This window comes from Lethenteron reissneri, chromosome 36 (genome assembly GCF_015708825.2).
Source record: "Lethenteron reissneri isolate LAM-NWPU_2019-01 chromosome 36, ASM1570882v1, whole genome shotgun sequence".
Classification (NCBI taxonomy): Eukaryota; Metazoa; Chordata; class Hyperoartia; order Petromyzontiformes; family Petromyzontidae; genus Lethenteron; species Lethenteron reissneri.
Window position 1 is genome coordinate 6524176 of NC_083814.1, and position 14225 is coordinate 6538400.

Genomic DNA, 14225 nt, shown 5'->3' on the forward strand with positions numbered 1-14225 from the left:
GTCAATGCAAACATGACTCCTTGTAAAAAGGTGTCAGTTTTGTTGCCAGATAAAAGGGTAAAAAACAATTATCATATTTTGCTACTGGCAAATGAGGTTCCAATGGAGTTCTCTGTTGTTTTTATATACAGTACACGATCTTGATTTGAAGCTTTCGTGACTGCAGGAATCCATACTCTTTGGTTCTTTCGGTAAAGTCACAAAAACTGCTTCAGCAGTTTTCCTGCTGTGGTTGTCTCACCTGATGACGATTGCTTGTGTTGCGATCGAAACGTCGGGATCTATTATTTTTTCTACCAACGTGACTTTCCACGCTTCCTAACTTTCTAACAACTGAATCATATTGTATTCGCCGCTTACAATTTATATTGCAAAGTGTTCTCTAGAACTCGCTGCGCCTTACAAAATCCCCAATGGGAATTTTGACTTCTGGTGGGGTAAAGTGTGGGTAGCTGTCGTAGATTGCAACATACACAGCAGTCGCAATAACCCACCAACACATAAAGGTTCCAATGGAGCCATTCGCCATGAAGTGGTAGTGACGTCCCCACGGCGCTTGTGCCAGGCTAGGTGCATATTCTTTGGTTCTTTCGGTAACGTTAGCCTATAGAGGCCAACCCCCTTTTTCCCGATGACGACCGCTTGTGTTGCGATCGAAACGCACTGCAATGACGGCCCCTTTAAATTTGTTTCGTTTCCCCGTTGATGACTCTGCTCGTGCCAATCGCGACTCGTACTGCTTCCCTGCGTGACTTTACCGAAAGAACAAAATAAGATGAATTCCTGCAGTCACGAAAGCTTTAAGTCAAGATCGATCAATTCCGGTTCAGTGATTCTGCACTTGCTCTATTACTATAGTACTACAATTTAGGCGATGTGCACTTTGAGGCCACGTGCGGTGCGGAGAGTTCGCTGACAGGAGTTTACGGGACAGACCCAAGTGCCACAATACAGAACACACACGCACACACTACCTTAGGAAAACACGTGCACACAATGGCACACACACAAAAAAGACAAAAGAGCCCCGTGTAGCCTTAACAGACTGTTGGGACAAGTGCTGTTTGCGACACACGAGGGGGTGGGGTGGCTGACAGCACGCCCGGCCGCTTTTGTCTCCCCAGTGGCGATGTTTACACGTCGCACCAGATACTCATTGGAGGCTGGGTCAACCTTGGGAAGGCCAATGACCGGTCCAGATAATTGTTACTGGTGTTGGCCGTGAGCGGGAATCGAACCCAGGTCGCGGGTTTCATAGCGCAGCACGCTAACCACTACACTACAATGTGTTACGCTTCCACGTGCGCGGGTCACGCTCCCCTTAACAAAACAATGCACCATACCCAGTCTCACACGGCATAATTATTTAGTTAACGCATAGGTTTTTGCAGCCAATATTTGAATTAATGTTTTTTTAGATAAGGCCACGTCATTACCTGGCCAAATGTGTCGTTGAGACCCACTACCACCCAACACAGCCAAACAAATTGACTGTGACGTGTACGAGCGTTTCAGCTCATCAATTCGCATTGTTTCGGCTCACTAATCCGTATTATCGCATCCCCTTGGCTTTGGTTGCGAGGTCCGTTCTTCAACTTACAGAGTTCACAATCGAGAGCAACATTTGTCCGTCTCGTGAACTTTGTGCATGCATCATCATCATCACGAGTGCAGTGGTTGAACACAAATGTGGCACAGACGAACCGGTCAGCCTGGTCGACCGGGTCCTCAACATGGGTGGAGGAATCACCGAGTCAAGCTCACGGGTACGGTAAACTGCCATCGTAGAGGCGATAGAAGAGTGAGCACGAGGCGACTGACCGACGGTGAAGGGGCAAGTGACCGGAGAGAATTAGTGCTGGGTAATCAACTGCCCCGACTGCTTTACCCTGAAATTCTGTGGGTTGAGTGAATGAGTGGCTGAGTGACTGGATGAGTGGCTGAGTGACTGGATGAGTGGGCGAGTGATTTAGTGAGTGGCTAAGCGAGCGAGCGACTGAAGCGAATCGGTGCGTGCTCGATCATCAATCACCCCGACTGCTTTACCTTGAATTCTGTGCGGTGCAGTGAAGCAGGTAACTGGGTGCTTCATCACAGAGACGACAACCGTGTTCCAACTTTTGAAAAAAAAATGTAAGAATTGTTCGGAGTAAAAAAATAAATGCCTTGGCATGGATAACAAATTATTCGCTGCCTCATTATTTAAGCCATCGCGTCTGGTCCACTGCTCATCATGTGCACCGGGGGCTGTTCACCCTTTATTTAACCAAGAGGTGAAATAAACCCATCCAAAACAAAACAAAGATCCCCCGTATAGCCTGTGACAGACTGTTGGGGCAAGTGCTGTTAGCGAGCACCTATGAAAGCCGGCACGGTGGCACACGAGGGGGTGGGTGGCCAACACCACGCCCGGCCGCCTTTGTCTCCCCAGTGGCGATGTTTACACATCGCACCAGGTACTCACTTGAGGCCGAGTCGACCTAAGGGAGGCCCAGGACCGGTTCAGACAATCGCATACCTGTCAACCCCTTATCGGTGCCTACCTTATTACGGACCAATTCAGACCGTATTGATCACACCGTGCCCTTATAAATCTCAACGTTCATCCTACAAAGTCCCATCAGAAGGGAGAAGCAGAACTTCTTCATGGACATCCTATACAAAGACATGTTAAGAGGACACCAAGCTATACAAAAAGAAAGATAACCTGTAACAGACTGTTGGGGCAAGTGCTGTTAGCGGTACACGAGGAGGTGGGTGGCCAACACTACGCCCGGCCGCCTTTGTCTCCCCAAGCGGAGATGTTTACGCAACGCACCGAGTTCTCATTTGAGGCCGGGTCGACCCAGGGGCGGCCCAGAACCGGTTCAAGATGATCGTCACCGGTGTTGGCCGCGAGCGGGAATCGAACTCGGGTCGCCGGGTTTCGTAACGCTGTGCGCTAACCACTACACTACCGATCCCCATATACACAACACGCACGGACACGCGCACACACACCCAAAGTGTCATTCATTACTGTATACCGCTGTACGAACTGCAAGACAGCACACGATACATTTCTCTTCACGCTAACCAGGATTTTGGCAGACTGCCCCAAATCATCCTACGCCTGTTTTGAGACCATTTGGTGGCTTCTGAGAACACTGCTGTCAGAAGGGGGTTAACAACCGTGCAATGCCTTACCAGATTCCACTCTGAAGCAGTTGTCAGTGGCTTTAAACCCCCCAAAAAAAAGAACATTAAACGTAGAATCCAGTCTCCTGCTCCCTCCGAGTGTCAGAGTCGCGCGTGGCCACGCTGTGTGTGCGTTACCGGTGTGTGACCGAGCATCATCGCGTGTGGACAAAGGCACGATGCGTAGCACATTACCGAACGCAGGGCAGCAGCAGACACACCCTCTAATTTTCACAGCGCGTCAGATTACCCATTGACACGGTCACGCTGCTGCACGGGGACGCGAGCAGCTGGCAATGAAAATTCACCGCAGCCAAATGTCATTCAATTGACTTTGATTGCCCGGGTCAGGCTCGTGCGCGTGCACGTTTATCGATCGCAGAGGGTTCTCAATCTTTGCTGTCTCTCTCTCTCTCTTTTTTACGATCAGTGGAAACAAGAAGATGCTCGGTGTAGTCGGCACTTTGCTTCGTTCATCATTTCGTATTTTTTTTTTTAAATAACTTTGCTTTATGTAAACCCCCACCTCTCTATCACTCTTTCTTTGTGTTCCTTCTTCTCCCTGTGCACAATCCACGCTTTCGCTCTTTTTTTCTCCTCTCGCCCCCCCCCCCCTTCGCTGGAACAAACTTCCCCCTCCACATGAAGCAGTCAGCTTCGCTCACTGAGTTCCCACTCCGCACTCAAATCTCACTTATCGTTACCACTCGCTCGCCCCACGACCCCTCAGTCTCCCCCTCGTAACCACCACCGCCGTTACTGTTACCTCTTCATACTCCCATTATATGGATGGCTCTCACCCATTCCCCATTCTTTCTAGAGTTGAAGCTTTCGTGACTGCAAGGATTCATACTCTTAGGTTTTTTCGGTAAAGTCGCGTAGGTCAAAAATTAAATTTAAAGTTAATAATATTTCCATTATTACTTTTATTAACTTTTTTATTTTTTACCTACGTGACTTTACCGAAAAAAACCTAAGAGTATACATCCCCCATTCATTCATTCATTCAATCCATTCACCATCATCTACTGCCGTCAATTTCGCTTTCACCGAATTCACGCGTCACAGATTCGCCCCTCCCCCTTCATTGCTTCCTCTCATCTGTTTCATTCACCTCATCTCTACCATTACATTCACATGTACCCTTGTTAGTTCTGTGTAAAGTGCCTTGCTTAAGGCGCCCTATAAACTATTCTAAGATAAGACATTAGAACTGGTCCCTCCTCTTCTACACAAGGGTTGGCTCAAAGATCGACAATGCTTAAAGCCAGCACCCGTTGACAAATGTTAAATTGTCGTCGTTTGCTCTGTAATCGACATCAAGCCATACGAAGGTAGAGATGCCTGGGTTCGAATCCGGGCAACTGCCCCCCTTGGTTTGAGAACTGGGTGTTCTCAAGAGCAGTGAGTGTGTTGTAGTACCCCGGTCACCAATGAATGGACACGAAGAAATCCCAGTATATTAAAATTGGATTCCAGCTGTAATTTTTCATATTTCGGGTTGTTACGTGTTGATATATTTTCCCCACTTCTGTATAGCAGGGCGCGTGGTTAAAGCGCGGCCCTCCTCGTGTGGATATGTCGTGACATTGAAGGAATTTCATAAGCAGTTCTGTGATATATTCTTCTGCGGACCGCTCTCAACATTGGCTCGTCCACTGCGCCGCGTGGACATCCACGTGGGTTCTTTGACTCATGAGGCCGGTGACACAGTCTGTGATGATGATGATGATTATTGTTGTTGTTGTATTGCTGCTCTAAGAGGGATTGTGGTCGTCAGAAGTGAAGCCGCCTCAACCCCGACCCCTCCTGTTCTCACCCACCACTCCCTTGCTCCTGCCTCGGGGCCGTCAATAAATGACGTCACGCGATTTTGGACGATTTTTGACCCCCCCCCTCGTCACACGGCGTCACAAAGTCAGACCCCCCCCCCTCAAATATGACGTCACAAAGCTCTGCCCCCCCCCCCCGAAACCATATTTCCATTCTGAAAATAAAACATGCTTCACCATTGGAACCTTAAAAAAAAGGTGTCAGGTTTGTTGCCAGATAAAAAGGGTAAAAAAAACAATTATCATATTTTTCTACTGGAAAATGAGGTTCCAATGGTGTAAATGCTTATCCCGAGTTCTCATACTCTTATGGTGCATTGTCTCTGAGTTGTGCGCCTTTTGGCGTCATCTGGTCCAACACCATGTGAGACTAGGCTCTAAGGAAAGCTCTCTCGGGTGTGGACCAATCAACTTCAAGGACAGTGCATACATTATCAGAGTTATGTTGTTTTTTGTTTGCATTACGGCTGCAGGTATTGTGGTCTATGTTAACATGACTCCTTGTAAAAAAAAGGTGTCAGTTTTGTTGCCAGATAAAAAGGGTAAACAAAAACCAATTATCCCTTCGCTTGTTTAAACTTCCAACGTAAATTTCACTATGCAAGCTTTGCCGGTCACTCTTGCGAATGCGACGTATCCATTTTCGAATATTTTTGAGTTGTTCACGTGGTCAAACAAAATAAACTCGAAGCTTCCAACGTAATACAACTTCTCCGAATCGCTGCTTTGTCATTTAGTTGAGCGACTACAACTTGAAGACACAAATACGCGGGATTGAACAAAACGTATGGCTTTAATTGTTGTGTTACTCCTCACAATGGCTTTCGCAGCACACTCGCACGCGTCGAAAACAAACTATTGGTCGCTTTCATTTCGCGTCGACGACTGTTGTTGGTTCTGTCGGTGAAATGTATCCTCTTGATGTCACCGAGCGGGTTTGTCCGTTTCTTACGGACGTGGAAGTATATAACAAAAGCACATGTGCAATGATTACAATAGGAAGTGGTCTGTTCGTAACATCGTGTTTTGCATACCACAGTACATACACAATTTGTGAATGCTCGCGGTATCTTGACAGCGTTTTCACGATCATTTCCCAATTATATACTGCATATGTAGTACATGAAAAGATATATATATAACGATTTAAAAACTACGTATTACAAGTAACAAACACGTGAATACGATGGAGTGTTCAATGGTGTAAAGTGTACACGGGGCGAATATATTTGCACGGTATAAAATTTATTCGATCGAGATAAATAGATCGATTACTCAAAAAGACGGGCAATTAGTTTACAAGTCACAGTTGCACAACCGCAACATTTGCCCTCACACGAGGGTCACACTCATTTTCTGCAGAAAACAAAACGAAATAACACTGCACACGAAATCTTCCAGCTCGCACCCGCCTGGAACTTTTAAAAGTGGCGATAGTTTTCATGGGCTTAATAAGGATACACTAACAGACAGTTTAACACGTAGGCTTTCGAGACTAATATTATTCACAATATAAGTTTTTTTGGGTCAGATCGCGTTATTTATAAATGTGTCGTAACCCTCCACCACCCGACACGGCCAAACAGTAAAAAAGTGTGTCACGTATTTCAAAGGACAAAATAATTCACTTGAAGCCCTGGAATGTGGAGGGCCAGATGCAGATTTGTAACATTCACACAAACATCCCGCTGCTATAACAGAAGAGGCACAACAATTGGTAATGCAGTGAACAAGCACATCTTCCGAGACGGCGCAGGAACAACTAATGGCAGCACACCTGCTTGATACGCGTAAGCTTTAGTAAGCAACCCACACCAGGCCCTCCGATTCCGTTCGCGTTGTGTAGATTTTGGTACAAAATCAGGACCAGAATCTTTCTTTACATTGGAGGAATCTGATGAGCTATGCAGCTCTTTTTCATAGACGTCCAGTAAGGTGCAGGTCAGAAAGTTACAACAATCCAAAAACAGATAAGAGTGCAAAGTATGCAAAGCATAGGAAAGTTAAGCGAGTCACTAAATATAAATACATAAAGTATAACGGTACAAAGTGTGTAAGTAAATACATTTCTTGCTGATTTTCAACACCAAATGCAAAACCAACTACAATCACCCAGGAATGTTTCCTTAACGCTCATGACGTCACTCCACATCGACCAGCCCCCCTAATTAATATTCATGAGCAGGTGACGTCCTCCAAATTGACCCTCCTACCATTAATAATCATGAGCATGTAACGTCACTCCACATGGGGGGGGGCGAGGTGCCTCCTCCCCCCTCCTCGGCGTCAACTTATAACCCTCACTACAAAGGCTGAACCCTCACGTCACGCGATCTCCGTAACGCTGTTGAGACATCAAAGTAATAAATAAACCCGTAAAAACAAAGTTTTTCACTATAAATCCTTTATATGCGTGGCGGCGAGAGTCCTCTCGTCCTCTGGCTTGAGATGGCTGCCACCTATGGGTCAGATGATTGTCTGCAGTATTAAACAATTGGTAATTAAATATAATATTTTTGTCCTATAAAGTGTAAAATTTTTGAAAAAAATTTTCACGAACATTAATTGTCACGCACAACGAGTCTGTGTGGAAAATGTCAACTCGATTGGATCGTGGGAAGTGGGTTAAAAAACGACCGAAAGATTTGCACGGTCCTAAGCAAGCAAGCAAGCACGCAAGTGAACTTAATATAAAGGATTTAAAAAGGACGTCATGATGAACAAGGGGATTATAACCTTAAAATGAAACAGGTCTGTATCACCACCCCTTACAGATTGCACACGAATTAATGCAATGACTATCACGTCGTGGTCTGCTTTTCGCCTGCAAGCTTCAGATTGTAGTAGTAGCTACTACACGTGTAGTAGCTACTATTGCTATAGTACTATACTGCCTTCAACTTTTATGAACGACCGGGTGTTTAAGGTGAGCGATTTGTCGTATTATCTGGCTGTATAGCAAATAAAAAAGACACAATAACTTCACTATGCAAGTAAAAAATTTGAGTTTTAATTTTTACGGTTTTTATTTTATTTAGGGCTCTTTTGTAACATATGCTACAGGTTCCGCACTAGCTGAAATCCGGCACTGCCAGCAGCAGATATCATCACGTAGCTATCTCTGAGATCCCTTCCAGTGAAGTGGCAACGCGTTCCCTCCGGCTCTGCCACCGTGAGTAATGATCATCGCGTGGCAGTCACGATGACATTTAGCCGTCTCAGAGATGGAATTTAGCCAAACTAAGTGCGGAGAAGCACATTTGAAGTCATGTTTGTGTGCAGCCATTGGTGACCACGCCGATACCGTGAACTCAAAACCGGGTCTAATCAAACCCAGGATCCGACCAATGGTGATCTACCATTAACAACGTGGTCTACCACCTTTGCGGTAGAAATGCTACATTTCCTAAACCTTTCTCATTACAAAACTGTAGCCCGAGTAGATCATTGGTATAGCAGCAGTGCAGTGCACCATGATACCGTAAGCACACTTGTCCAGCATGGCCGGATTTAGATATCTTTATCTCGGATACACCAGAGCAGAAACTACCTCTCACTGCAACCCTCACCTTCTCTTACACATACGGACACGCAAAGACAACGATACAGCCTTCAACATTTAGCAGCTATTAAGGCTGTCGCAGCTCACAAGGGGGTGTGTGTGGCCGGTACCACATCCGGCCCCCTTTGTCTCCCTAGTGGCGATGTCTACACACCGCACCAGGTACACATTTGAGGCTGAGTCGACCTACGGGAGGCCTAGGACCGGTTCAGATAATCGTTACTGGTGTTGACCGTGAGTTGGAATCGAACCCCACACAGAAAGACACACACATTGACAAAGATCCCCCATGTAGCCAACCAGACTCTTGGAGAAAGTACCGTAAGTGAGCACCTATTAAATAGATATATCTATAGACACAAAAGTCCCAGAGCCTTACTGCTGGGATGCACTCGTATGCAAATAACAAATTACCACAGGTATTTACGATCAAAATGACACTGACAGCAATGGCTAGGTATAACTTATAAAACGAGACCAAGTTCGACTTGTAACGAATGCATACAGAAATGGAACGCTGGAAGCTGAATTTAAAACAACTGCAAAATGAGTAATTCCAAGACGATAACACGAATAATCCGTCCTATTTTTCATAATACAAAATGTAACGTACTTTATTCCAGAGGCCCCTCTGGACATTTGGGTCGTGGACAAATGCCCCATTTAATAATAATAATTGAAACTTGATTTGAAGCTTTCGTGACTGCAGGAATTACTCTTTGGTTCTTTCGGTAAAGTCACGTAGAAAGAAAATAAATTCAATAATAGAATACGACGTTTCGCTTGCAACACAAGCAGTCGTCAATCAGGTAGAACTAAATTTGAGAGAGAGACAAAACACAGACACGGAGACACACAGACAAACACACAAGCAGAGAGAGACAACACAGAGACACACAGAAACACACACAGAAACACACAGACAGACACGCACAGAGACACACAAGTAGAGAGAGAGACAACACAGAGACACACAGAGAGAGACACACAACATAGACACATGGAGACACACAGACAGACACACAAGCAGAGAGAGACAACACATAGACACACAGAGAGAGACACACAATATAGACACACGGAGACACACAGACAGACACACAAGTAGAGAGAGACAACATATAGACACACAGAGAGAGACGCACAACATAGACACACAGACAGACACACAAGCAGAGAGAGACAACACAGAGACACAGAGAGAGACACACCTTTACATCATCTGCACCTAGTTTACACAACAAAGGCTCATTCCTAACAGCGTGCTTCAGCCGCACCGAACCTCACAAAAATAATATTCAGGGCCTACCTTGGCTCCTCCCACCCTCAACCAGTATATATATACAAGGACTGTTTTCTTGGAATTTCTCTCACTTGATACAGCTATCGTGCTGTGACGGTTCCACCTGAAGACGGAAGCTTGTGTTGCCTCTGAAACGTCGTAATTTTTATTTTACTTTTATTCATTTTAATTAAACAAAAATTTACCTACGTGACTTTACCGAATAAACCCTAAGAATATGAATCCTTGCAGTCACGAAAGCTTCAAATCTAGAATTAAACGTCCACTGTTGTTGAGAGGTTGGTGCATATTTCACGGCGAATACACCGTCAGTATTAACCAGGGCTGCCAACCGCCTTCAAACCGTTAAGCTCTGCAGCAAGCGTCGATCGCTCGCGTTGGACCACACCATTTGCACCCCGATATACCCAGCCCTGTTCTAAATGTTACGTCAATATTTATTTCATACTTTTTTTTTACTAATTTTCTTCAAACTAAAATATTTTTTGTTCAAAACAAAATCCAGACTATATTACACATTGTACAATCACTATCTTGCTTAGTCGGTCAAAACTTTGATTTATTATCCCACTGAGAGAATAAAAACTATATTTTACCGTTTCAGCTATCTCTAGATTACCTACACTATCAAAGGTTGTATATACACAAAGAGGAATATAGCTTATACGATCTAACTAGTGATTGGAGAAAGTTCATTTTCGTACGTCTCGTACGGTCCTTCTCACAGTCGGCGTTAGCATCCACGGCATTAGCACAGAGCCAGACCGTTCTTCAGAGAGCGCTGCATCGTGTTCCGTGAAAAAAAAAAGTTCAAATAATTTCCTCGTTCATCTCTGTGCTAATCGCCGTCCGACACAGCTCCTGGGCCATACGTGGAATTTCCACATACACCTTGGCATAAAAAATACAGTGTATATCACAGCACAAGCACTTGACGTGTGTCAAGAATTGTCTATGTTTACGTTTGGAGGTATTCATGTTTACCCTTACAGGTATTAATTTTACGTTCACGAGTATTAATATTAATGTGATGGCGCTTTGGGTGGCAGATTTGTGCCAGAATGGCGCCGCGTGTTTAACGAACATTTTTAAATTGTTTAATAAATTGTTTAATAAATTGTTACAAAAATACATTGTTTAAAAAACTACGCTGTTTAATGAAAAATAATTGACTTGACTTGACCACTCCTCAATATCATGTTTCGATTTTTCTTTTTTAAATGATTATTCCGAATCCTATTCAGAAAAGCAACAATTTCTCGTTTCGGGTTTAGTCATTCGCCCCCCTTACCCCCCAGGTGTGGCTGTGATCGGTGACTCGGCCGGTGCCAGGCTCCCCGCTCGCTGCCAGGCGCCGGCTAGCTGGACGAACATCAGTCGGACTGCGACATGGAGCCCTGCATCTTGGACCTGATGAGCGACAGCTTTTTCTCGCGGAGTTTCCGTGCCTCGACGTGGTGACTGGCGATCTCCTCCACGTGGCTCGCCGGGAACCAGCCACGAGCGCCGAACGGTAAGCGCTCGCCCTCCATCCAGCCTGGAGCACAGGGCAGCAACGAGGCACCACGGTCGTTACAGCCTCTCCGAGATGAAATCACCAAGAACGGGGGGGGGGGGGGGGGGGGGGGGCATGTGGCCCACGTGCAAACACGACATGGGGAGACCGACGGGCTTGTTTGGAGCAGTGGCCTCGTGTGGTCGACGTGCATAACACTGGTCAACACACTTATTCTGGCGTGAGGTATTCCAACGGGTTTAAGGTAATTTTGGGGTGCTGATTCCAAATCTGGCATCAGTTTTTGTCTATCACATCAGGTTTTTGAGATATCAAATATTGCATTTTCAATCAAAACTGCAGAAGAAAAATATTAAATAAATGTGGATATCTACATAAAATGATATTATAAACACACTATCCTAAAAATACAGCACCATATTTTAACACTAAAGCAGTCACTGACTCGCAACAACTTGCAATCATAAGTGACAGAGTTAATTTCGGGTAAAATCAATGAAAATGGGGTATGCCGATAGCATAAAAATGAGATGTGATAGAGCAAATCTGAGATCAGATTTGGAATCAGCACCCTGAAATTAGTCTAGAACAGCTGCAAAAGTCCAGGAGCACAAACCGTCACGACGCAAACTCCGATCATCCTCGCAGCGGCTTTTGGCGAACCGGTCACGGCGTCACGCACTTTCAGATGCGCTTCTGTGGCCGTCTGGAACGCTCTTCCTTCTGATATTAAGAAGCCTCTGGAGCTATACACTTTTAAATCTACATTGAAAACTCGTTTCCTTGATAACTGCTTTTTATTTTTAGTTTGTTGTGCTTCCCCTGCACCTTCTATTAGCACGGTTGGCTACGTACTGTGTGAAAGAAGTTCAACATACGTACATACAGGGTGCCAGAGATTATCCAATGGCAGCGGTTGTTATTTCACTCCATCATCATCTCCATCACGTACAGTAAACAGGCCTTGCCGCTGTGTCCTCTAACTCTGCCACGGTTACACGCCCGCCACCTTGCGGCGGAAGGACGGACACTAAAGATTCGCCACGTTTCCTCAGGAGGCTCGAGACAAGTAACGGTGGCAAATTGTGTGGAGCACAGTCGTTATTATAGCAGCTGGCCATCCTGAGCGTGGTGTGTGCGTGTGCACAAGTGGGAAGTGGTGGCGCAGTGATTACGAACTCGGCGGCCCGAGTTTGATTCCCGCTCATGGCAAAAACAAACTAAACACCAAAAAATAATATTCTTAGTTCTTTCGGTAAAGTCACGTAGAAGGGAAATAGCAAAATAATATAAATATTAAACAAAAAAAATTCTCACGACGTTTCGACTGCAACACAAGCAATCATCATCAGGCGTGAAATGTGGATTTCACACCTGATGATGATTGATTGTGTTGCAGTCAAAACGTCGTGAGAATTTTTATCGCTTTATATTTGTATTATTTTATTAATTCCCTTCTACGTGACTTTACCGAAACAACCAAGAATATGAATACCTGCAGTCACGAAAGCTTTAAATCAAAATAAAACAAAAAAAATTGTTCTAAAGAAATTAGTTTTAAATCTATATTTAAAAGTGCGTAGCTCCAGTGGCTTCCTAATATCGGAAAGGAGGAACGTTCCAGACGGCCGCAGAAGCGCATCTGAAAGCGCCGCGCAATGCGGTGGCCACCACCGTCTGACGAGTGAACGCGAGCAGGTGACGCTACTCTAGACCAGGGGTCAGCAACCTCCGGAGAGCCTCATGCGGCTCTACGAATGACTACTTCGTGACCGTTATGTATTCAGGCCCAACGTCTCGTATTCACGTGCAACTGCGGCTCGTTGAATATCGAGTCGTTTTTTGTTTGTTATTACCGAATACGGACCAAAACAAAAACCGTCTCTTTCTTCTTCTTGGTTTTTTCGGTAAAGTCACGTAGGTAGAAAAAGAATACAATAAAATAAAACCAAAAATAATATATCACGACGTTTCGATCGCAACACAAGCGGTCGTCCTCAGGCAGAAAAAATTATCCAGCAGATTAGTTTTTCGATTGAAACGTCGTGATATATTATTGTTTAAATTTCGATTTAAAGCTTTCGTGACTGCAGAGATTCATCTTCTTGGTTCTTTCGGTAAAGTCACGTAGAAGGGAAATAATAAAAGAATAAAAATAAAACATAATAAAATACAATTGTCACGACGTTTCGGCCACCACGCAAGCAGCCGTCCAAAGGTGAAGAACAGGGCTATGACTTTACCGAAAGAACCAACAATATTAATCCCTGCAGTCACGAAAGCTTTAAATCGAAATTTAAACAATAATATATCACGACGTTTCAATCGAAAAACTAATCTGCTGGATTATTTTTTCTGCCTGAGGACAACCGCTTATGATGCGGTCGAAACGGTCGTGATATATTATTTTTGCTTTTATTTTATTGTATTATTTTTCTACCTACGTGACTTTACCGAAAGAACCAAGAAGACGAATTCCTGCAGTCACGAAAGCTTTAAATCGAAATTCGTCTCTTTCTCGTTACTTTGCCCGCCGACCGCTGCTCTACACCGAGAGGACGGTCGTCCGCTAGCGCCCGTACCGTCGGGTGTCTTGCGAAAGACGCAGAGGACGTCCTCTTCGCGCAGGTTCAGCTCGTCCATCTCGAGGGCCACATACTCCCGCACGCACTGCACCTGCGGGCAGTCTGTAGCGGCGGCACGCACGGGGGGAGGGGGGGGGCGTACGATTCATCAAACCACCACCGCCCGATACTATTTTGGATTATCGAACGTCCAAATCAAAGACTTTTGATATGTAGTATATTAAGATTGTACTAATCCACTACCTCCCCC

General features: G+C 45.0%; 1 protein-coding gene and 1 pseudogene across 2 annotated transcripts in view; both read right to left on the reverse strand.

Moving 5' to 3' along the window:
- LOC133351057 (ephexin-1-like) overlaps positions 1–11294 on the reverse strand; it is a 69477-nt gene extending 58183 nt beyond the window's left edge. The window contains exon 1 of one of the 2 annotated variants that reach the window (XM_061565962.1): positions 11166–11294. Coding sequence is in view for 1 of the 2 variants with exons in the window: in XM_061565956.1 (XP_061421940.1) it covers positions 3187–3243 (57 nt within the window). In the remaining variant the exon portion in view is untranslated. Of the gene's footprint in view, positions 1–3186; positions 3280–11165 lie in introns of those variants that run through there. The other variant, XM_061565956.1, reaches the window with a different exon arrangement.
- The window catches only part of LOC133351263 (ephexin-1-like), a 33983-nt pseudogene continuing 25541 nt past the window's right edge, over positions 5784–14225 (reverse strand).